At 39.3% G+C, this 25,136-nt stretch overlaps 1 protein-coding gene across 1 annotated transcript in view; it reads left to right on the top strand.

Annotated features, from left to right (window-relative positions):
- The window catches only part of RPS6KA6 (ribosomal protein S6 kinase A6), a 213,425-nt gene extending 192,010 nt beyond the window's left edge, over window positions 1-21,415 (top strand). Inside the window, exons 21-22 of the mRNA XM_054721015.1 lie at window positions 19,380-19,520; window positions 21,219-21,415. Of these exons, the coding sequence (XP_054576990.1) occupies window positions 19,380-19,520; window positions 21,219-21,344 (267 nt within the window). The 3' untranslated portion in view covers window positions 21,345-21,415. The remainder of the gene's footprint in view (window positions 1-19,379; window positions 19,521-21,218) is intronic.
- Window positions 21,416-25,136: the final 3,721 nt, after the last annotated feature.

The raw sequence follows: 25,136 nt of genomic DNA on the forward strand, positions 1-25,136 counted from the left end.
AAACTAAAGCAGGAACAGGAGAAGAGAAACAGGATGAAAAAGGTAGGTGAGGAAGAAAGTGTTGGCAAAAAGGAAAAAATAAGATAGAGTAAAATAATGTTTAAAAAATAAAAATAGAATATAGAACACTTCCAAAAAATATATATGAAAGGTTAATAATAATAATAATTAATTAATTAAAATAACTTTAAATAAAGTAAAGAAAAAATTAATTTCTTAAGTAAAACATAAAAAAATTTAAAAAATGAAGTAGTGAAGTGTCATTCACTTGAGCTGAGTTTTAATGTCCATTGGGCTGGTTTAAGACCCCTTTCTATTGTTGTGTCTGCCATGTTTCAGTTTCCTGTTAGGTAGTCAGCACCGTGTTGAAGTTCCCAGTGATCCACCACTCTTCTGTATCAGACTCCAAAGCCTTGGTGTCAGCCACATTGGATCAATCTGCCTGCTTTGTTTGTCTGCTTGCTTTTAGTCATATTTACACAAGCATCTATTTCTCAAAAGGGCTCTAGGTAGCGGTGTTGCTGTATTAGGTTTCGGGACCAAATGCCCCCTCAATTCTGTCCCTGAGGGCTTCCTGGGGGTTTTCAGAATCCTTGTTTCCCTGTGGAGCTCAAGGCTGGGTGCAGCTGCGCTGCTAGGAGGAGCCTGGTCTTCAGGAGAAAAAAAGTCTGTTTAGGGTTGGAGGGACCAGACTGTCCCAGAGCTGGATTCCTAGTTGCCTCTCCCTGCTTTTCTCTGCAGTCTCCACAAAATCACCTCCCCCTGCACTGCAGCCTCAGTGAGTGTTTGTAATTGAAAGATCCTATGTACTGGGTTTAGTGAGTAAAAGCAAGGAAAATATAAAGATAGAGTAACCACAGTGCTGCACGATTCTCTCCCCCCAGCATTGTGTGGCCCATGCAGAACTTCAGACTGCCTTTCTGGGTGCAGCCTCGCATGGCTGTGGACTTAGATCTAGAGTCCCCCACTGCCAACAGCCTTGTGGACCCCCATTCCACAGTCGAGTGTTACAGGTGTCCCCATGGGGCACAGACTTGGTGCAGAGAAGTTTCCTTCTGACCCACTAATCCCAGTTGTGCATGTCTCTCTCTCTAGCCCAGATCCCCGACCCTACCATTCTCCAGGCATCCTCTGACCTTTCTGGCCATGGATTGCCTCACCAGCTGTGTTTAATTCACCAATTCTGGGTGGATGTTATTCAGTTCAGCTGTTTCTTCTATCTGCTCTGTGAGAAGGAGCAGGACCCATCCGCCTATGTGGCTGCCATTTTGTCTCTCCTTGGACAAACATTTTAGGAGCCTGTGGTTGGGGAAGCTGGAGTCTCAGTGTTCATGGGTTCGCAGCTGAGGCAGCAAGTCCCTGGCCGGTGTGGCTGTAGGGTCCTGGGTGGTGTCCAAGGTTTCCCCGGATGGAGGTGAAGGTGGACTCTCAGTCACAGCCACTCTACCCTTCAGAATGCCCTGGAAGAGATTGTAGTTGTAGCAGAGGCTGCCCGGCTAGGAGAACCTGGTCTGCCAGTCCCCCAAAGTCCTGCAGAATATAACTGTCCCTCAATCACACACACACACACACACACACACACACACACACACACACACACCACATATGCCCCACATGCCCACACACTCTCCTTTTGCTCCCTCACTTACACACTGTTCCTTACTGCCGTCCTATTGGCTGCCATCTTGGATCTCACATATGTGCTCTTGAGCTAATAATCCCTTAACATTATTTGTCCAGTCACCCACACCCCCTCCCCTGGGGCACCATCCACTCTGTTCCATTTTGTCCATCAGTTTATTTTGTTCATTATATTCTACATATTAGTGAGATCATATGATATTTGTCTTTCTGTGAGTGGCTTATTTCTCTTAGCATAATATTCTCCTGATCCATCCATGCTGTCACAAAGGGTAAAAGTTCCTTCCTTTTTAAAGTCATCTGATATTCCATTGTGTAAATGTACCACATATCTTTTATCCTCTCATTTGCAGATGGGCATTTGGCCCATTCCAGATCTTGGCTGCTGTAAATAATGCTGCAGTGAACATAGGGGTACATATATTCTTTCTGGTTGGTGTTTTGGGATTCTTAAAATATATTTCCATTGGATCTCAGGGTCAAAACGCATTTCCATTTTGAATTTTTTTGGAGAAACTCCCTACTGTTTTCCACATCTAACATAATACTTATTTTAAAGCTTTTTCATTAGTTACATAATCTTTTTAGATTATTTTTAAATTTATTTTTCAGTTATAGTTAACATACAATATTATATTAGTTTCAGGTATACAATGTAGTTATTAGATATTTATTTAATATTTTATTTATATACTAATGGCCCAGTGCATGAAATTTGTGCACATTAAAAAGGAATTAATTAGAGGAAATATTTTAATATTGCTATTTGCCCTTTCTCTATAATAGAAGTGTCAGAGATGAAAGAAAAATAGTGAAATGTATATAAAATCTCCCTCCTGTCAGAGTCTGGGGCACACCACGGGACCTAGAGTCAAATCCCTGCCCACCACCTGCACAGACTTTGAAAACGCAGGAGACCCAGACCCAGCCGGCCCCACCCCCATTGGGTGAGACCCAGACCTGGCTGGTCAAACCCCCATCAAGCCCTTCTGGGTGGGGGGCAAAGCCTCAGTTCCCCCAACCCAGTACTGAGTGAGGGGCGCAGCCTCAGGTCTCCCGGTCCGGTGCCAGGTGGGGGGGGGGGGCGCAGCCTCAGGTCCTCTGGCCTAGCATCAGGGCAGGGGGTGCAGCCTGAGGTCCCCTGTCAAGCCCTGCTGGGTGGAGGACGTGGCCTGAGGCCCCCTGGCCCAAAGCTGGGATGGGGGACATGACCTGAGTTCTCCTGGTCCCGGCACCAGGGTGGAGGGTGCGGCCTGAGATACCCCGGCCCAGCACTGGGCAGGGGGCATGGCCTGAGGTGTCCCAGCCCAGCGCTTGGGCGGGGGGTGTAGCCTGAGGTCCCCCATCAAGCCTCATGGGGTGGGGGACACGGCCTGAGTCCCCACGGGGCAGAGGGTGCGGCCTGAGGTCTCCTGGCCTGGAGCTGGCGTGGGAGGGGGCACAGTATGAGGTCCCCTGTCAAGCCCCACTGAGTGAGGGGCGTGGCCTGAGGTCCCTCATCAAGCCCAGTCCCCCCCATAGCGTCATGTCAGCGCTGAATGGGGACACACGCAGGCAGTGTCATGTCCCTAGCCGGGGATGCAGGCAGGCAGCTTCACTTCAGCACTGGGTGGGAACGCACACAGGCAGCGTGAGGTTAGCGCTGGGGGTGGAAGTCCCTGCCCCCATCCCTGCCCACAGACTGGTTGTGACTGGGACACCATAATGGATAAATTAGCATATTACCTCTTTATATGTATAGATACCTTGTTCATTTACACAGTAGTCTTTTGTCCACTATATAAATATAAATATTGTCTTCTTGTAAATTACTGTAGATTTGAAATAAGTACTCAAATTTTACATATTTGTTTTCCATTTTTGGCTTGAAGTTGCTTTTAATAAAGAGTAGTTTGTTAATGTATGTATAAGTCATAGACTTCCAGACCTAGAAGGGAACTGGTCCATTATTTTGCAGATAGATAAGCTAAAGTGTGTAGAATTTATCTTGTTCATTGTCACACACTAATAAGTGGCAGAGCTGGAACTAATTATCAGTCCAGTATTCACTTCAGTTTAACACATGTTAGGAAAGATACTCTAGAGGATGTAAGGCTTTATTAGCTTGGATTATGTGGATGGGTGGAGGGGGGAAAGGTCTATAAACCAACCCTTTAATGATAGAAAGCTCAAAGGAAAGTTGACATTGTTCACTCACTTCTTTTCTATAATATGAAAAGTCAGTAAACTTAAGCTTAGTACTGTTCACAAAATCTGTATTGTAGAGAAGTTTTACAGTTAAAACATTATATTGAAATCCTTCTATAACTTCTAGTACCATATCTTTCAAATGTTTTGTACCAAAATATATTGGAGAAAGACTACAATGTGTAAAGTAAGCTTGGGAAATACACAGGCAAATTCAATAATTAGAATTCTGCTCTTAGTTTTATAATAAGGAATAAATTATTTGTTGTTACCTGTGATCAAGTGTCAGGTCCAGCCTGACAGGTTGAACCGGGCTGAGGTAGGGAGGTGGGATTTGAGAAAAGAAAGAAAGACAGAACAGCGGGAATCGGGAGGACTACAGGTCTTCGAGAGTCTGTAGCGCCATTTATTAACTCTGTAATGCCTTTTATACACAAATACTGAATAGGAGGTCTGTGAAGAGGAATGTACTCTTTGTTCCTCTTAATCTCTATGGGAGAGATAGAGTAGAAGGACAAATTCTCGGTACAGTAAATCTCAGTAAATAATTACAGACTTCTTGGCAAGCCATAAAAAGTTGCTCTCATTCTACTGATAACCGCCATCCAAACAAGCCTGAGAGAACTGTGTGGGTAAGGGTCCCAGCCTTGCTAGTCCCTTCAGGTGCAAGGACCGTGTCAGCTTACACCCTGGCACCAACAATCAAGGCACAAAGTGTTAAGTATATACAGAACTTAGTCTTTTATGCTGAGGAAGTATGAATAGTAACACATTTGGCCAAATTAAATGCTTACAGTATAATTAGTAATAAGGATGATAAAAATGGTTTATATCAGTCACATGATTAAATTTAAATTGAACTTGCCACCTGAGTACTGTGAGAATAGGAAATTGCTATTCTGTATTCATGTGGGTTCAACAAATTTGGAGTTTCACAAGCTTTTACTTTTTACTTAAAATGGGTATAAAAATAAGTCATTGAGGTCTAGATTAAATTACATCACTCATTTTTGTTAATAATGTTTTTTTTTTCCAATTAGGTTATCTAACTAAATACCAAACTGGTTATATATAAGTGACTAGAGGCCCGGTGCACGAAATTCGTGCACTGGGGAGGGTGTCCCTTAGGCCAGCTTGCACCCGCTCTAATATGGGACCCCTCAGGGGATGTCCAACTGCAGGTTTAGGCCTGATCCCTGTGGAATCGGGCCTAAACCTGCAGTTGGACATCCCTCTCACAATCCGGGACCACTGGCTCCTAACTGCTCACCTACCTGCCTGATTGCCCCCTAACTGCTCCCTTGCTGGCCTGATTGCCCCCTAACTGCTCCTCTGTGGGCCTGATTGCCCCCAAATACCCTCCCCTGCTGGCCTGATCACCCCCAAGGCTTTTATTGGGATAGATATGACCCTTCACAGAAAATTTTACTAACCCTGCTTTACAATAAGGGCTTGACGATTGAATCATTAGGACCAGACACCAAGATTTCCTTTCTTTGAATAGTGGAGGGAAAAATTGTCTTGTCTTTAAGTTGCCAGGAAATTAAAATGAGATAATGACTTAGAAAAGTATAAAAGCACCATATAAAGACAACCATCTTTTTAATGAAATGGTAAAATGAAAAACACTATTTTTATTCTTCCCTTCCTTCCTTTACATCTTTTATTTAAACTTTGAAATTTATAAAAATTTCACTCCAATTTTCATTTCTTTACATTCAACATTATTTTGTATTGGTTTCAGGTTTTATATTAGTTACAGAATAGTGGTTAGACAATCATATACTTTACAAAGTGTTCCCCGGTATTTCTAGTACCCACCTGGCATCATACCATCATTACAACACTATTGACTATATTCCCTATTTAAGTGACAATGGGTTTACAGGTTCCTTTCAGTCTTTCTTTTGTGTTGCTCGTCCTTCCTTTTCTTTCTCACTTCTTCCCTCATTTTCTTTATATAGTATCTCACTTGGCCATCAAAGCTCAATGAAGGCACTGGGACACGCTTCATCTATTTTACAGACCAGGAAACTGAGGCCAATTCCAGTTGGCTGTGGAACTTGACTCAGCACACAGGAAGCCCTCAGAGCCATGCTCTTTGTACTTCCTAAGGGGCAGCAGCCCGGCAAACAGAACAAACCTTCCAGTCAGGCTTCCGAGCCTCTTTCTCGAGCACCTCTTCATTGCGGATGCTCCACATTCTTTCCTCTCCCCGTCCCCTTCCCCCCATTCCTTACTGCCCCTGCTTCTCTGGAGCAGGTGGAAGGCTTCGCACTCACTGCCTAGGCATGCTCTGCCATGGGGCAGGGTGTCCTGGGCTTGCTTTTGGGTCAAGGCGGGAGCAGGAGTCGCCGTCTCTGAAGTGTGAAGGCCGCCTGAGCAAGGCCTGTTAGCACTGGGAGCTTCTCTGAATCACATCAGTCAGTCCAGTACCCTGCAGTGCAGCATCCCTCCACTGAGGTGGCACCACCCCTCAACCCCCGCCTCAGGGGTGAGGGTCCTTGCCCCTCTGCCAGGAGTCCTTCCCTAGTCTTGGGGGCACTGCAGAACCTCTGTCTCTCTGCAGATGAGGCAGATCCATGCCCTAGGTCTCCCCGAAGCTATGAATCTGTGGCCAGAGGCCTGGTCTGGGTCTCAGCAACCCCATGCCTGCAATGTTCCTAGGGACCCACTGGAGAGGCTGGGCGGGCCCGGCCATGCCCCCCCTGGTTGCCAATATCCCCAGGGACCCCCGGGAGGGGCTAGGAGGGTCCAGCCATTCCCCCCCGGGTTGCAGATATCCCCAGGGACCCCCGGAAGCCGCTGGGTGGGCCCGGCCATGCCCCCCCCGGGTTGCCGATCTCCCCAGGGACCCCCGGAGGGGCTGGGTGGCCAGGCCATGCCCCCTGGGTTGCTGATCCCCACAGGGACCCCTGGGAGTGGCTGGGCAGGTCCCACCTCACCTCCCTGGGTTGCGGATCTCCCCAGGGACCCCCATGAGGGGCTGGGCGGGCCCGGCCACGCCCCCCCTTGCCCTGGGTTGCGGATCTCCCCAGGGACCCCCGGGAGCCTCTGGGCGGGCCAGGCTATGCCCCCCCGGTTGCCTATCTCCCCAGGGACTCCTGGGAGCGACTGGGCAGCCCAGCCTCGCCTCCCCGGGGCGATCTTCCCAGGGACCCCCGGAACTAAGAGGACTGGGCGCCGCCATCTTGATCTTATCAACGGGCAGATAAGCCACCCTGAGTCCCGCCTCCCAGCCTCCCGCTGGCCCAATCGTGGGCGTAGCAGAGTGATGGTTATTTGCATATTACCATTTTATTAGGTAGGATCATTCTTGTCATAGCTCAGTATCTTTTTAAAAATTGGCCGGCACTACTGTATCCATTTTGAAAAAATGGAAACTTCCTCATATTGAAGTGACAGATTTTAGTGAACTGTGGGTAAGCTTATTTTCCTCTTAACTATCAAGAAAATTCAGTGAATATTACTTAAGATAATGACACTGCAGCTCATTCACTTGTCATCCAGCATCTGTTGGTCCATCTGTCAAGGAGATCTTGCTACTTATTTCTGAGGAAGGTTAAAAAGAAATAAGATAAATTGAGTTCCATTAAAATTACTTAAATTTCTTTAAAAGAAAGTAGCATAATATTGATACTTATGCTATGATACCATTTGATAGCATAAACCAATCATGATTCTGTTGAAATCTTTCCTAGGAAACAATAAGTATAATGTATTGTAAACATTTAGAATATGGCCATATTTTCATTTTCATTTCAGGAGAATCCACTTTGCTTTTGGAAATCAGCCTTTGTTTCCAAATATAAATTGACCATTTTGTATGTTTAAACACCTGTGGAACATTTATAAAAGTACCTTGGTGTTATATAACTTAGCTGAATTTTACCCCTGAGGTAATTTCAGCATTTTGCTTTAACTGGGTTGACCATACCATCCTAGTTTGCCTGGAACAGTCCTGTTTTATACTTTTAATTTTCAAGTGTCCTGGTTTGGATAACAAATGATATGACCATCCTAACTTTAACTGTTTTTAATTTCAGTTAAACTTTTCAATAAATAAATAATAAAACTTGATGTTTTTGCACTTCATTATGAAAAACTGATTTATTTAAAATAGAGATTTTGATATTTTCCACAAATGCTTACTTAATGCCATAAACATTGAGCACTTACTGAGTGTATGTGTTAAATATTATTTAAAAAGAAAGCTGTAATCCTATTTAATACAAGGGTAATATGCAAATAGACCAAACGGTAGAACAACTGAACAACCAATCAAAGTGCAATATGCTAATGATATGCTAAGGCTACTCAACTGCTCACTATGACGTGCACTGACCACCAGGGAGCAGATGCTCCGACTGGTAGGTCAGCTTGCTGCTGGGGTCCAGCCAATCAGGACTGAGCGAGATGGGCCAGACAAGCCCTGGAGCCCTCCCTCAGTCCTGCCCCAGCCCGATCGTGCACCCATGTGGTCCCTCAGCCTGGCCTGTACCCTCTCGCAATCTGAGACCCCTCGAGGGATGTTGGAAAGCTGGTTTCAGCCAGATCCCACAAGCCACTCCCCTTGGGAGGGTGCCAGATACAGGGCTCATGGCTGGCAAGTGCTGCTGCTGCAGTGTGAGCCTCTCCGGATCGGGACTGATTGGGCGCAAGCTCATGGCAGGCACAGTGGGGCCAGGATGAGCAGGAGAGGCAGGTAGGAGCTGCAGGCGGCATTGGACTGCGGGTTTCAGCCTGATCCCTGCAGACCATCCAGAGGGACCCCACCCATGCATGAATTTGTGCACCGGGCCTCTAGTAATTATGTAAAGTTCAAGAATCAATATTGAGTTAAATGGAGAAGAATGAAAAATAGTATTGTTTAGTACTAATGAACCAGACTCTATCTGGATGCATATTCTTACTTACTAGCTATGTGACCTTGTGAATGATGCTTAACCTCTTTATGTCTCAGTTTGCACATCTATAAAGTAAAGATAGTAATAGTATCTACCTCAGGGTTGTTATGTAGATTAAAAAGGTTAATATATGTAGCACATAGTAAGTGTCCAGTAAGTGTAAGTTGTTAAGAATGTATAAAGCAGTATGAAAATCAATGTTAATCTTTGAACTTTCCATTAGCAATACAGAACCTCATGCATAAAATTTAAGGCATAGCAGTGTATTTCAGTTTTTGTAGAGGCCCATATTCTAAAATTGTTTTGCATTCTCTCACCATCACTACCTTATCTTTCAATATTCCCTCAGAATCCTCAGGAAAGTACAAAGATCAGATAAGTTTTAAGGGTGAGCAAAATAGTGTGGGACTTTTTCTTACTAAATTTGAGTGTATATAGTTGATCATATGCTGAAACTTTGGTTGGTGGGAGTAAAGGGACCTATTGCTTTGTGTTAGACCAGTGGTCGGCAAACCACGGCTCGCGAGCCACATGCGGCTCTTTGGCCCCCTTAGTGTGGCTCTTCCACAAAATACCACGTGCGGGCGCGTACATACAGTGCGATTGAAACTTCGTGGCCCATGCGCAGAAGTCGGTTTTCGGCCTGGGCGAGTCTATTTTGAAGAAGTGGTTCTAACGCCGAGCCACACTCAAGGGGCCAAAGAACCGCATGTGGCTCGTGAGCTGCGGTTTGCCGACTACTGTGTTAGACTATTGATTTTTTTAAAGAAAACTTTATTGAAATATACACTGAGTGGTCAGATTATTATGATCTCTGAACACATAATCTGACCACTCAGAGTGTGTGTGTGTGTGTGTGTGTGTGTGTGTGTGTGTGTGTGTGTGTGTATTAGAGGCCCAGTGCATGAATTCGTGCATGGGTGGGGTCCGGCAAGCCTGGTCAGGGGGAGGGGACATGGGAAGATGACTGGCCTGCCTGCTGGTTGAACCCCTGGTCGAGGGGACAATTTGCACATTAGCCTTTTATTATATAGGATTATATAGGATATACACTGAGTGGCCAGATTATTATGCGTTCAGAGATCATAATAATCTGGCCACTCAGTGTATAATATACTACAAAATGCATATATTTAAAGTATATAATTTAATTTAATGACATTTACACACCAAGAAACAATCACCAAAATCGAGATTATCCCTAAGAGTTTCCTTTTGGGTCCTTATAATTTTTCCTCCTGTCCCACATATCCAACTACAATTCCCCATCACCGCATTCTCTGGCAACCTTGTACATGATAATTTGGGTTAGTTTACATTTTTCTATAAATGTCAATAAATGGAATCATAGGATGTGTACTCTTTTTTTGGTCATCTTTCACTCATCATTAATTATTTTGAGATTCCTCAATGTTGTTGGATTTTATTAATAGTGTATTCCTTTACATTGCTGAATAATATTTCATTGTGTGGATACACCAGAGTTTGTTTATCCATTCACATTTTATTGACACTTAGATTGTCAGCTGTTTTGTAACATTACCAGTAAAGTACAATGATTATCTTTGTGCTGGTATTTGTATAGATGGATAACTTTTAATTTTTATGTAAATATTCAGAAGCAGAATTATTGAGTCATATATTTGATTTTTTTAAAAATCATGAAACTGTTTTTCAAAGTACCATTTTATAGTTCCACCAGCAGTGTATGAGAGTTTTAGTTATTCCATATCCTTGCCAAAACTTGATTTGATCATCTATTTTTATATTTTTACTAGAGGACTGGTGTATGAAATTTGTGCGTAGGGTCCCTAGGCCTAGCCGACGATCAGGGCTGATCTGTGAGGCCACTGACGGGGTGGTCAGGGGGGCACCCGCCTTGGTTGGCCTGGTGCCGCCCACTCACCACCCACTCACCAGCCCTGCCCCCCACCGCTGCCACTAATCAGGGCCTGTGGGCTGGAGACAACTCCTGCATTGAGCGTCTGCCCCCTGGTGGTCAGTGCGCATCATAGTGACCAGTTGTTACGCTGGTCATTCGGGTGTTTGGTCCACTGTTCGGTTGATTTATATATTAGGCTTTTTTTCATATAGGATTTTATTTTATTATGTAAGCCCATAAGTTTAATATCTTAACTAAAGTCATTAGTTTTTATTTTAGTTTTTCTATTACTATTTACACTCTATATTATATTGTATTGGTTTCAGGTATACAGCATAGTGATCAGTCATATATTTTACAAAGTGATTCCCAGATATTTCAAGTACCCACCTGGCCTCATACATAGTTATTGCAATTTATTGACTATATTCTTTTTGCTGTACTTTATATCTCCGTGACTATTTTGTAACTACCAACTTGTACTTCTTAATCCCTTCACCTTTTCACCCAGCCTCCCAACCCCCTCCCATCTTGTAACCATCAGTCTATTCTTTGTATCTATGAGTTTGTTTCTATTTTGTTTCTTCATTTATTTTGTTTTTTAGATTCCACATGTAAGTGAAATAATATAGTATTTGTCTTTCTCTGTATGACTTATTTTACTTAGCATAATTCCATATAGATTCATCTACCTTGTGTTTTATTTTTTAAGTTAAGGTACACAGCATGTTGTATACATTGTAATATGATTGATGTAGTAGCAATATTTATCACATTATATAATTATGATACAATATTATTATCTATATTCATTATACTATGCATTAGAAGTCTATGACTCATTTATTATTTTTTACAAGGTTGTCTGCTTAAATAATATTCATCTTACCCCATAGCCCCTATCTCATGCTAAATATCATTTTGCTCTGTTTTTTAACAGGCTTGATTTTTTTCCAATTTAATGAATATTGGGGTGATACTGCTTAACAAAATTATACATTTCAGTTGCACAATGCTACAATACATAATCTATACACTGTATTGTGTGTTCACCGCTCCAAGTCAAGTCTCTGTCCATCACCATTTATCCCTGCTAAACGCTCCTATACCTCCCCCAAAACTCCCTCCACCTGGCAATTACCACAATGTTGTCCATGTCCATGAGTTTTTTTCTCTTTATTTTTTATTTTTTGCTCAATCCCTCCACTCCCCCCACTCAACCCCCAACCAAATTATGAGTCTGTTTCTATGTTGCCTATTAGTTCATTTTGTTCATTAGATTTCACACATGAGTGGAATCATATGGTATTTGTCTTTCTCTAACTGGCTTATTTCACTTAGCATAATGCTCTCCAGGTCCATCCATGCTGTCACAAAGGGTAAGATTTCCTTTTTCACAGCCAAGTACCAATCAACAAAGTAAATGTACCACAGCTATTTTATCTAATCATCTACTAATTGACACTTGAGCTGCTTCCAAATCTTGGCTATTGTGGACATAGTGGTACATATATTCTTTCAAATAAGTGGTTTGGGTTTCTTTGAATAAATTCCCAGAAGTTGAATTACTGCATCATAAGGCAGTTCCACTTTTCATTTTCTGAGGTATCTCTGTACTGCTTTCCACAGTGTCTGCACCAACGTGTATTTCCACCAACTGTTCATGAGAATTCCCAAATCTACAGCTTTGCCAACACTTGTGTGTTGATTTATCAATGATAGCCATTCTGACAGGTGTGAGGTGATATATCATTGTGGTCTTAATTTACACTTCTCTGAAGACTAGTGATGTTGAGTATCTTTTCATATCAATTGTCCATCAGCATATCCTTTTTAGAGAAATATCTATGCAGGTCCTTTGCCCATTTTTAATTGGATTATTTGAGTTTTTTGGTATTGAATTTTATAAGTTCTTTACAAGTTTTGGATATTAAGGCCTTATCAGATGTCTCAGGGAATATGTTCTCCCATTTAGTGGATTGTATTTTCATTTTGTTGATGGTTTCCTTTGCTTTGCAAAAGCTTTTCATTTTGCAGATGACATAATATTTTATATAGAGAACTCTAAATATTCCACCAAAACACTACTAGAACTGCTAAATAAATTCAGTAAAGTAACAGGATACAGAATACATATACAAATCAGTTGCCTTTTTATACATCACTAATGAACAACCAGAAAAAAAAAAAAAAAAACTAAGGAAACAATTCCATTCACAGCCGCTTCAAAAAGAATAAAATACCTGGGGATAAATTTAAACAAGGATATAAAAGAACTATACTTGGAAAATTATAAAACACTGAAGAAAGAAATTGAATAAGATACAAACAAGTGGAAGAAGGTACTGTGTTCATTGGTAGCAAGAATTAACATCATTAAAATGTCCATACTACCCAAAGCAATCATAGATTCAATGCCATTCCCATCAAGATACCAATGGCAGATATCTGAAAACTAGAACAAATATTCCAAAAATTGATATGGAATGACAAAGACTATGAATAGCCACAGAAATTTTGAGAAAGAAGTACAAAGTTGGAGAGATACCTGATATCAAACTATACCAGAAAGCCATAGTAATCAAAACAGACTGGTACTGGCATAAAAATAAATATATAGATCAATGGAACAGAAGAATGAGTCCATAAATAATCCCTCTCTTTATAGATAATTTATATTTGACAAAGGAAACAAAAACACACAATTGGGTAAAGATATTCTATTCAATAAGTGGTGTTGGGAAAATTGGACAGATGTGTAAAATAATGAAATTAGACTTTCTTATACAAGAATAAACTTGCCTGGCTGGAGTGGTTCAGTGGTTGAGCATTGATCTATGAACCAGGAAGTCACAGTTTGATTCCCTATCAGGGCACATGCCCGGGTTGTGGGCTTGATCCCCAATAGGGGGCTTGCAGGAGGCAGCTGATCAATGATTCTCTATCACCATTAATGTTTCTATCTCTATATCTCTCTCCCTTCCTCTCTGAAATAAATAAAAATATATTTAAAAAATAATAAACTCAAAATGGATTAAAGACATAAACGTAAGTCTTAAAACCATAAATATCCTAGAATAAAACATAGGCAGTAAAATCTCGGACATTTCTCATACCAATATTTTTTCTGATTTTCTCAGGTAAGGGAAACAAAAGACAAAGTAAACAAATGGGATTACATGATTTTTTTTTAATTCCACATGTAAGTGTTATCATACCTTACTTGTCTTTCTCTGCCTGACTTATCTCACTTAGTATAATGTGCTTAAGGGCCATCCTGTTGTCCCAAATGACAGGATATCCTTCTTTCTCATGGTTAATTATATTGTGTATATATACCACATTATTTTTATCCATTTTTCCATTGATTAGCATTTGTGTTGTCTCCATATTTTGGTTATTGTGAATAGTGCTGCGATAAACATGGAAGTACCTATATCTCATCAAACTTCTGTTTTCATTTACTTTGCTTACATATACAGAAGTGGAATGGCTAGATTGAATGGTAGATCTATTTTTAATTTTTTGAGGAGCTTCCAAAATGGTTTGCATTGTAGCTGTACCAACTTACATTCCCACCAACAGTATACAGAGTTCTTGTTTCTCTGTTCCCTCTCTACACTTATTTCTTGACTCTGGGGATTTTTTCTTTCTTTTAATTGAATTTATTGAGGTGACATTGGTTAATAATATTACATAGGTTTCAAGTATATATTTTTATGATATAGGATCTTCATATTGCATTGTGTGCCCACCAGCCAAAGTCAAATCATCTTATCTAATAAAAGAGTAATATGCAAATTCAACATCACTCCAACACACAAGATGGCTGCCCCCATGTGGTCAAAGATGGCTGCCCCCATGTGAACACAAGATGGCCACCACAAGATGGCCGGCAGGGGAAGGCAATTGGGAGGGACCAGGCCTGCAAGGGAGGGCAGTTGGGGGTGATCAAGCCTGCAGGGGAGGGCAGTTAGGGGTGACCAGGCTAGCAGAGGAGGGAAGTTGGAGGCGACCAGGCCTGCAGGGAAGGACAGTTGTGGGGGACCCAGGCCTGCAGGGGAGAGTAGTTGGGGGGGACCAGGCCTGCAGGGGAGGGCAGTTAAGGGCAAACAGGCTGGCAGGGGAGTGGTTAGGGGGTGATCAGGCTGGCAGGCAGAAGCGGTTAGGGGCAATCAGGAAGGCAGGCAGGTGTGCAGTTGGGAGCCAGCAGTCCTGGATTGTGAGAGGGATGTCCGACTGCCCTACCGGGATCGGGCCTAAATGGGCAGTTGGACATCCCTTGAGGTGTCCTAGTTTGGAGAGGGTGCAGGCTGGGCTGAGGGACACACACCACCGTGCATGAATTTCGTGCACTGGGCCTCTTGTCTTCTATAACCATATATTTGACCCTCTTTACCCTTTACTCCCCTACTCCCCTTCACTGTGGTAACCACCATACTGTTGTCTGTGTGTATGATGTTTTTTGTGTGTGTTTTGTTTGTTTGTTTGTTTGTTCGTTTTTTTAAAAATGTTGAAAGTATTACATATGTCCCCTTTCCTTCCCCATTTAACACTTCTAGCCCACCCTTTTCACCCCCTATTGTCTGTGTCCATAGGTTTTGCATATATGCATACAAGTTCACTGATTGATCTCTTCCCCCCCTTCCACCCTCCCCTGCCTTCCCGCTGAGATTCCACAGTCTGTTCCATGCATCTTTGTCTCTGGATATATTTTGTTAATCAGATCATTTTCTTCATTAGATTCCACATATGAGTGAGATCATGTGATGTGTCTATGAGTTTTTTTTTCTTGTATATTCATTTGCTACTTTCAGTTTTCTATCCCATATATAAGTGAAATCATTTGGTTCTTAACTTTTCTGACTTATTTCACTTAGCATGATATTCTAAAGGTCCACCCATGTTGTTTCAAATGGCAGTATTTTATATTTTCTTATGGCTGAGGCTGAGTAGTATTTCATTGTATATATGTACCACATCTTCTTTATCCAATTATTTATTAAAGGATGATTTGTTTCCAGGTCTTGGTCACCACAAATAATGCTGCAATGAACATAGGAGTGCATATATTTTTGAGAATAAATATTTTCTATTTTGGGGGGAATATGCTTATAAGAAGGAATTTGGGGTCACATTGTAGCTCTATTAATTTTTTTAGGAACCTCCATACTGTTTCCATAGTGGCTGTACCAATTTACATTCCTACCAGCAGTGAATGAGGGTTCCCTTTTCTCCACAATATCTCCAACACTTGTTGTTACTTGTATTGTTGATAATAGCCATTCTAACACGTGTGAGGGAGTTATATAATTGTAGTTTTGATTTGCTTTTCTCTAATAATTAGTGAAGTTGAGCATCATTTCATATATCTGTTTACCATTTGTATGTCTTCCTTTTTAAAAATCTTTATTTTTGAAAGTATTACATAGGTCCTCCTTTTCCCCCCATTAACCTCTTCCAGCTCACTCCCGTTCCCCCACCAACCCCTCACCAACCCATCATCTGTGTCCACAGGTTATGCATATTTGCATACAAGTTCTTTGGTTGATCTCTTCCCATCCACCCTCCCCTGCCTTCCCTCTGAGGTTCAACAGTCTGTTCATGCTTCTGTGTCTCTGGTGCTATTTTTGATCCTCAGTATATTTGGTTCATTAGATTCTACATATGAGTGAGATCATGTGATACTTATCTTTCTCTGACTGGCTTATTTTGCTTAGCATAATACTTTCCATGCTATTGCAAATATAGCTATCCATGCTATTGCAAATGGGAAGAGGTCTTTCGTTTTTACAGCTGCATAGTATTCCATTGTGTGGATGAAGTATCTAACAGGTTTTTTATCCACTCATATGCTTATGGGCACTTAGGATGTTCAATTTGTCTTTTTTATCTGCTATGTCTCTACTTAATATTTGAACATATGGAATGGAATGATAAATGTTTTAGTGTCCTTATCTTCTGATTCTAACATGTGTTAGGCATGGGTCAATTTTATTTATTTATTTGTTTATTTAAAGATTTGTTGTTTTTTAATGTTTTTTATTTTTAGAGAGAGAAAGGAAGAGAGATGGATAGATAGAGAAACATCAATGAGAAACATCATCCATTGGCTGCCTCCTACTGGAGATCGAGCCTGCAACCCAGAGATGTGCCCCTGACAGGGAATCAAACCAGTGACCTCTTGATTCCTTGGTTGATGTTCAATCCTTGAGCCACACTGGCTGGGCTGGCAATTTTTTTTAATCCTCACCTGAGGACATGATTATTGGTTTTAATGAGAGGGGAAGAGAGAGAGAGAGAGAGACAGGGAGAGACAGAGACTGACAGGTGAGAGAGAAACATTCATTGGTTGCCACCCACACGCACACTGAATAGAAATATAACCAACAATCCAGGTATGTGCCCTGACTGGGAATCAAACCTGCTACTTTTCGGTATACAGGATGGTGCTCCAACCACCTGAGACAAACTGGCTGGGCCTTGTGGGTCAATTTTGATTGACTTTTTCTTTTTAGAATATATTTTTATTGATTTTAGAGAGGAAAGGAGAAGGAGAGAGAGAAAGAAACATCAATGAAGAGAGAGAATCACTGACCAGCTGCCTCATGCAGGCCCCCACTGGGGATCAAGGCTGCAACTTGGGCATGTGCCCTGACCAGGAATCCAACCGGGACCTCCTGGTTCATAGGTCAGTGCTAAACCACTGAGCCACACCGACTGGGCTTGATTGACTTTTTTTCTCCTTATTATGAATTTTATTTTTATTTTCTATTAATGATAATCTATATATATATATAAGGCTAATATGCAAATTGACCCCTCGGGAGTTTGACCAGGAGACTGGGAGTTTGATTGCTCACTATGATGTGTGCTGACCACCAGGGGGCGGCATTGAACAAAGGGAGGCCCAGGCCAGCAGCCAGCAGCCAGGTAAGGAAGGCCCTGGCCAGCAGCTGGAAGGCCCCAATTGGCCCTGATCACCGGCCAGGCCTAGGGACCCTACCTGTGCACAAATTTCGTGCACTGGGCCTCTAGTTTTTTATAAGAAGCCAGGCATAGTGAATTTTACCCCAGTGGGTGCTAGACAAGTTTTTATTTATATAAATATTCTTGAGATTTATTCTGGGCCACAGTTAAGTTAGAGGAAACAATGTGACGCTTTTAAATCTTCCTTCAAATACATTTTTTTAAAGTCTAGGGCTCCTCACTACTCAAGGAGGTTACCTGTAAGTACTATAACAAATACTCCATGAATTATGAGATTTTCCAGTCTGGCTGATGGGAACAGGCAATATACTCCAATTTGCATGAGTTCTGATTTCTCTATAATCTTTCAGATAGTTCTTAACATTGCCTTTGGTAGTGTTAAGAAAACCATATATGGGTTTATCAGTAATCTGCTGAATAGTTGAGGGAGACCCTCTACAGATCTCTGTAGTTCTTTATCTGATCTTCTCACCTCTCTGGTTGTCTGTCCTGCTAACTCCCTCTCTCCCTTGGTCTATCCTAACTCTGAGGGAAACTGTCAGGCTCTGCCTGGGTTTCTCTTACCTGAACAGCTGCTTGAAAACTCTCTCTTCAAAGTGGTAAACTAGGGCAATCATAGGGTGTACTTGATTTGTTTCCTGTATTTTAAGGATCACTCTTCCTCATTCCTAATCTTTGACCTCTTGAAAGCTATTGTGTCCTATATTTATGGTGTGGGGTTTTTTTTTTGAAGGGGGGTGAGAGGGTTGTTTCAAACAGGTTGGTGAATCTAGTCCCTGGTATTCCATCTTGGCCAGAGGAAGAAGTCCTTGTACTGTTGGAACATTTATCATTTTATGATTATCACTTAGGTCTGTTTTTTATATTTTTATATTATTTGGCATTTATTTATGCCCATCTGTCCTTTTTCTAATCGATTTTTGTTGATTGTTCTATTTCCTTATATTATTAAACCATTTACATTATTCTTCAAATTATTATGTTACTCCTTAGAATTTTTAGTTTCACTGCTTCTGCTATTGATGAAAAGTTTACAAAATAATGATTTTGTTTCTATTTTAGAAGATGCTATTTAAGGAGAGCTTACTTCTCCTTTCTCTAAAATATGCTTGGCAGAAAGTTTACTTAAAATTATCATATAATTTCATATATTTAAAATTGTTTTTCACTATAAGGTTATATTATTTTTATAACATTTTTATGATCAAAGATAAAATAAGCATATTCACAATTAGTTACTCTGATGAAAAACTTGATACTCTGACCACTATTATGCTAGCAGTCAGTTTCTACACTTTGATTTATGTTTTAGTTTCTTTACTGTTTTATTCAGTAAACCATTAGTTATTGGGTGTATTAACAAATGAAATCCTCCCTTCTATGCTGTATCCATATGCACATACCCTTATACTTTGGGATCCAACTTAACAGCAAAGATCAATAGCTCCTTTCTCCTCTTAACCATTTGGCACATTCCAGGATAACTCCTGCTACTTTACATTTTTATTTTCCCTCTCTAACCACATTTCAGTCCCACAGATTTGGTATTCTCTGATTTAAAAATAGTAAGTAAATATATACTGTATATTGAAAAATCTATCTCAAAATTCTCTTTTGACAATCAACTGTTCAGAGTACAGGTTTGTTTACCCGAGGGGTAGGTTAGATCAAACTGATTGAAAATATAATGATGCTGTCATATTTTGAGAAAATGTGAAATTGTATGTATTTACTAAAAATATTACTGATATATAGTTTCATATTTAATTTAGGATTTGCTTTCCCATATGCTACATATGGATCCACATCAGCGGTACACTACAGAACAAGTATTAAAACACTCATGGATAACCCACAGAGACCAGTTGCCAAATGATCAGCCAAATAGAAATGGTACATCATATGTCATTAAGGTAAAACATACTTTTATATACCTTCTAAATGTGTGATACTTTATAAAGCCATTGCATGCCATTCACTCATGACCACTTATGTAATTTCTTTAAAGTATCTTTATTTTTTAAAGATTATTTATAGCCCTAACTGGTTTGGCTCAGTGGATAGAGTGTCGGCCTGTGGACTGAAAGGTCCCAGGTTCGATTCCAGTCAAGGGCATATACCTTGGTTGCAGGCACATCCCCAGTAGGAGGTGTGCAGGAGGCAGCTAATCGATGTTTCTCTCTCATCGATGTTTCTAACTCTCTATCCCTCTCCCTTCCTCTCTGTAAAAAATAAATAAAATATATTTTTAAAAAGATTATTTATAGATTTGTTTTATTCTATTTATTTTTAAATAACAGCCATGGTCTCTCTCTCTCTCTCTCTCTTTTTTTTCTTTTTGCCTATAGCCTTTCTGATGATAAATACAAGTTTCTTGATTATATTTGCTTAGCTCTTAGAAAACACAAGGGCTAGGACTAGATTAAATGCAAATTTCATATGCAAACAAAATATTGGTATTGATTTCTAAATTAATAACCATCAGTGCATGTTCCTATATTTATAGACATTGAACCTAGATTTTAAATTTTAGTAATTTATGCATTCATCTCTTTTTGGACACAAATTGTTTCTATGTCTTGACTATTGTGAATAATGCTGCAGGGAACAAGGGAGCACAGATAACTCTTTGATGATAAAGATGTTGTGATAGACACACATACAATGGGATATTATTCAGCTTTAAAAAAGGAGATCCTGCCATTTGCAACAATATGCATGGTGTACCTGGAAGACATGATATTAAGTGAAATAAGCCAGACATAGAAATGCAAAAGCTACATGATCTCTTGTATATGTGGAATCTAAAAAAGTCAAATATGTAGAAGCATAAAGTAGAATGGTGGTTCTAGGGTGGAGGGGAAAATGGAGAGATGTTGGTCAAAGTATATAACATTGAAGTTATGCAGGATGAATAACTCCAGAGATCTAATGTACAGCATAATAGTACCATATTGAATACTGGAATTTGCTGAGATTTCAGGTACTCTCATCACACACACACACAAAAAAATGATAACTATATGAGGATATGCTGATTAACCTTACTATAGTAATCTTATACTATGTATTTAAGAACATTGTATTTATATACAATAATATGTACAATTTCTATAAAAAATAAAATTTATTTAGTTTTAGTTTATCTTTGTTGTTGAAAGTATTACATATGTCCCCTTTCCCCCCCCCTTTTGACCCCTTCCTCCCTGCTCCAGTCCCCTCCCAAGGCCTTCACCACATTATTGTCTATGTCCATGGGCTATGCATATATGTACATAAGTTTTTTGGTTAATCTTCTCCTGCCCACCCTTTCCTCTGAGATTAAAAACATTAAAAACTTATAAACCAAATTAAATTAGTGATGAAAGACTAATAAAATGATATATTGTAAGACACATAGTTATTGAAATAAGAAATATACGAGTAATCAGGTATTAATTCATCAAAGGTGCATCTATGTACAAGTCAAGTATTTTCAATTATTTTCCTAGGCAAAAAAAAAGAAAAGAAAAGAAAAGTTGTAGTTAAATCTTTTATGATATACTTGGAAGTTTTTTTTTTTTCACCTTCAGAGATTATGATTTAGTTTGTAATATTTCTCATTATTTTAGGGAGCAGTGGTTGCCACATATTCAGCACTGACTCACAAGACCTTCCAACCAGTCCTAGAGCCTGTTGCTGCCTCAAGCTTAGCTCAGCGACGAAGCATGAAAAAGAGGACTTCAACTGGCTTGTAAGATTTCCAGTGTTCCTCTGACAAAATGGATGAAGAGAAAAGGCAAATGTGTAGCTTTTGCCTAACCTTATATCAAAGGCATTGTTTTCTGCTACATTACTTGAATATTCTGTTTAAGTCTTCTTATTTAGGGGCAGTGAAATTAAAAAATAAACATACACGGGTCCACAATACTCACAATATGTTGTTTTGTAGTAGTGTCCAAGATTTATTTAAATATATATGGTATCTACAAGGTCCTAACAGCTTCTCTGCACACTAACTTCTAAAGTTCTTTTTAAATAGTTACTTTTGTAGTTTTTCTGGTTTCATACAATAATGGTTTGGTGAGTCATTACCAATAATCAAGATGCAAATATAACAGTATAATGCAAATCAATTTTAGTATTTTTTGACATAAGATCCTGAAGGATAGGCTTTTTTAAAAAAAGAAAAAAAAGAAAGAAAAACAAATTGAAAGTGATTTGTAGAAGCTCATTATTGTGTACAACCAAAGGGCTCCATTCATTTGGTAGTAACTCCACTCTGTAATTACTAAAATGTAGACATAGTAGTTTGATGCCAGTGCAAAATTTATTTGTGCTAATATGTGAATGCCTGATATGGTTGGTGCCAATGTTTTTACAGAAGAATTAAATCACAGATAATGTGTGCAGTCAGGCCTGTAGATTATCCATAAGTGGCCTCATCTAGAAATAAAGGTTTCCATAAGGCTTCTGTAAAGTTCACTTCTGATGGAATTGTACTACAAAAGAATAATTTTTAGCCAAAGGCTTTATATTGGTGTTGTGACCTACTAAACAATTAAGCCTTTGAAAGTAAAGTACATGGTTTTCATACTACCTTGGTTTTATGTAAGCTGACTTTCAAGTGAACCAATTGGATTTAGTCATCATCTGCCTGCCCCACCCTATCTTATAATGAATTGCACTGTCGTTGTTTTTTTTTGGACTTCCATGTGCTTTGAATTATGGTGTATCATAGTAGTATACCTTGAATTCTATGGAATATAGTTGAAATTTTACTGTAGTGAACTTGTGAGATTAGCAGAGATGATATAGTATAATGCATATCAGTAAATTTTAGACAATCCTACATAATAGTTATACTTCAAGAAGATAAACTGGCATTTTAAATAGGAAGTAATATGAATGGTCTGCATAAAATTTGAACACATTTTAAAATTATAAAAGAAATATGGCCAAATTGGTCTGGTCTTATTAAATTTTATGATTCAGAATCACTGTGTATTAAGTATTGTTTTCTCTAAATGATACAATTTTAAAGAATCTTTTTGTGTTGTTGAATAAAATACTACTACTACTACTACTACTACTGATAGAAAGAACACATGAATGTAAACTGGAGGATATTATAGTTTTGTTTAGTGAATATAAGTGAACTACTTATGTATGCTAGGTGTACTGTTTGCTCTGTATTTTATTTTGCTTAGTTCAGAGAGAGAGTTGATTTATAATTGCTGAAGTATATAACTTAACATAGGAGACATAATTTTGGTATTTAATAAAAGAGACTATACATACTATCTTTCCCATGTGATATATATTCCATGCACAAAGATGTTTCTTGGGTGTGACGTATAAAAGTGTGTATCTTTATTTTGAGGTTTCTCTTTCCAATAATTGAAAGACATTAAAGAACATCTAATGTCACATGGAAAACAGTGCTTAGAAATAGACTGGTATCATATCTTGTAGACTTTTGTGCTCCAATTTATTTTTTTTCTTCTTTCCTTGTTTTGCTTTATTACTGGAAGCAATTGTATGTGGCAATTTGTGTCCATACATTCAGACTTATTTTCCTCTTGCCATTATGTTCTTTGTGCTTGTATGCCTTCCTATCAAAAGTGATAGGACAAACTCAGAGACATGATTTTCATGGTGAACTTTTGAGAGCAGAGATACTATTTCCATGTCTACTTTATAGTATAAAATTAGGATAAGTGAAATTGGAAAATGAAAAATAATAAAAAATAACTTTCAGTCTTTCCATAATCAATCATTTTTTTTAAAAAAGTAGATGATCTTAACTAATTTACCAATGAATTTGTACAGAAGGGTCATGCCATACAGTCCTTTTATGAAAGGAGCACAATCAGAATGAAGCAGTGAACAGCATGATTCCTCATCATTCATTGAGGATTGACAATGTGTAAAATATACAGATATGCTAGTGGATTTTTCCTATAATTCTGCAAGAGTTTTCTTCTGGAAAATTCAAACATGGTAGCTTAACAGTAGTAGGGAGCAACCTTATAAGGGAAAGCTTCAAACTATATCCTCATTTTGTAGAAGAAACCCAGTTAGGGATGCCTAATCATGTGTCCATTTGGCTATAACTCTAAAGCAACAAATGCAGATGGGAATGGGACATTTTTAATGGGGCTTCTATAAATGCTTAAGCATTAAAAATATTTTTATAAAACTTTACAGTGCTGTAGTTTCTAATGAACTCATGAACAACGATTTTGCATTGCTTTTCTTTCTAGTTGATGCTTCTTGGTAGTATTTAATGATAGCACAGTTTGGGATTGTTATTGCTACGTGGAAGGGAGAGAACATTTTTTCCTCAAAGGGAAAACACCAATTTTACCAAGATAGTAGACTAACTATATAATGTCCTAAAGCACATAGTATGAATAAACTCAGGAAACCAATTGCAAGAAAATTAAAATAGTAGTGCCAGCGACGGTGATTTTGTGGGGAAATAAAGGTTTCAGTTGTTTTTAACCTATTTTGTTAGGCCCAGTAATACCTAAACTGATTTTTATAATTTCTTGCCTTTGGTAATTAAACATAGTAAAACATTTTTATACTACCTTTGGTTAGCCCAAGGAATTTCATATGTGTAGTCAACCCACAAACTTAAGCACAGATGCTTAGTGTTTATTAAAGCATCATGCAGAAATACAGAAAACAAAACAAAAAAAAAATGCTGAAATAGTGCTGACCACTTATAAACTTATTTATATTGATTGAATAGTATTTTCCTCACAACAAGAGACCCTTCATATCTGAAGAAGAACCACTTATCTTGGCCCTAAGGTTAACTAGAAAACTGAGGCTTTATACTAGGCAAAGTATGTCTTTGGCATTCTCTACATTTTCTTTCTCTAGCCTTCTAGCCCCTGTGTGCTATCCTATTTGATTACCTCACAGAGGACTCCATGATTAAATTATTCCTAAAAGATTTTGTGCCCCAAAATGACCTCATGCCCTTCTCCTTACTCAAATCAGAACTTCCATTACCACAGAGCAGCTATTTTCATTGAATTAATTTACATTTTTTTGTCAGTGGTTAGTAGATAATTGGCATTTTTCAAGAAAGATGTCCATTAATCAAATGAGTTTCTACTTGCTGGATTTTTAGGCAATTGAACCAGATGAGAATAATTTAAAATTGTTATTATCAGGAAAGATAATTTTGGGCAAGGAATTTACTCAGTATGCCGCAAGGCCACATTATCATATAATTTCCTTCCTTTCCACTTCTCAATTTACATTTTCTTTTAAAACCACCCATGCTTTTTAATAACAATGAAATTTACAATGAACTTCGGTGACAGAACTGTGTGGAGGGAAGCAGTTGTTGTCAAGCCCATATTGATCTGTAGTCTTGTTTCTCATAGTATGTGATCTATAATATAATGTGTCTCCTGCTGCTCTTAGGCTCCTATGCTTATTGTATTTATAGAGAAAAATAGGGCACAGAAAGGATGAAGGCAAACTGTCAGTGGGGTCAAAATATCTGGATCCTTTGTCTAGATTTCAGC

The sequence above is a fragment of the Eptesicus fuscus genome, chromosome 1 (genome assembly GCF_027574615.1).
Source record: "Eptesicus fuscus isolate TK198812 chromosome 1, DD_ASM_mEF_20220401, whole genome shotgun sequence".
Taxonomy (NCBI): Eukaryota; Metazoa; Chordata; class Mammalia; order Chiroptera; family Vespertilionidae; genus Eptesicus; species Eptesicus fuscus.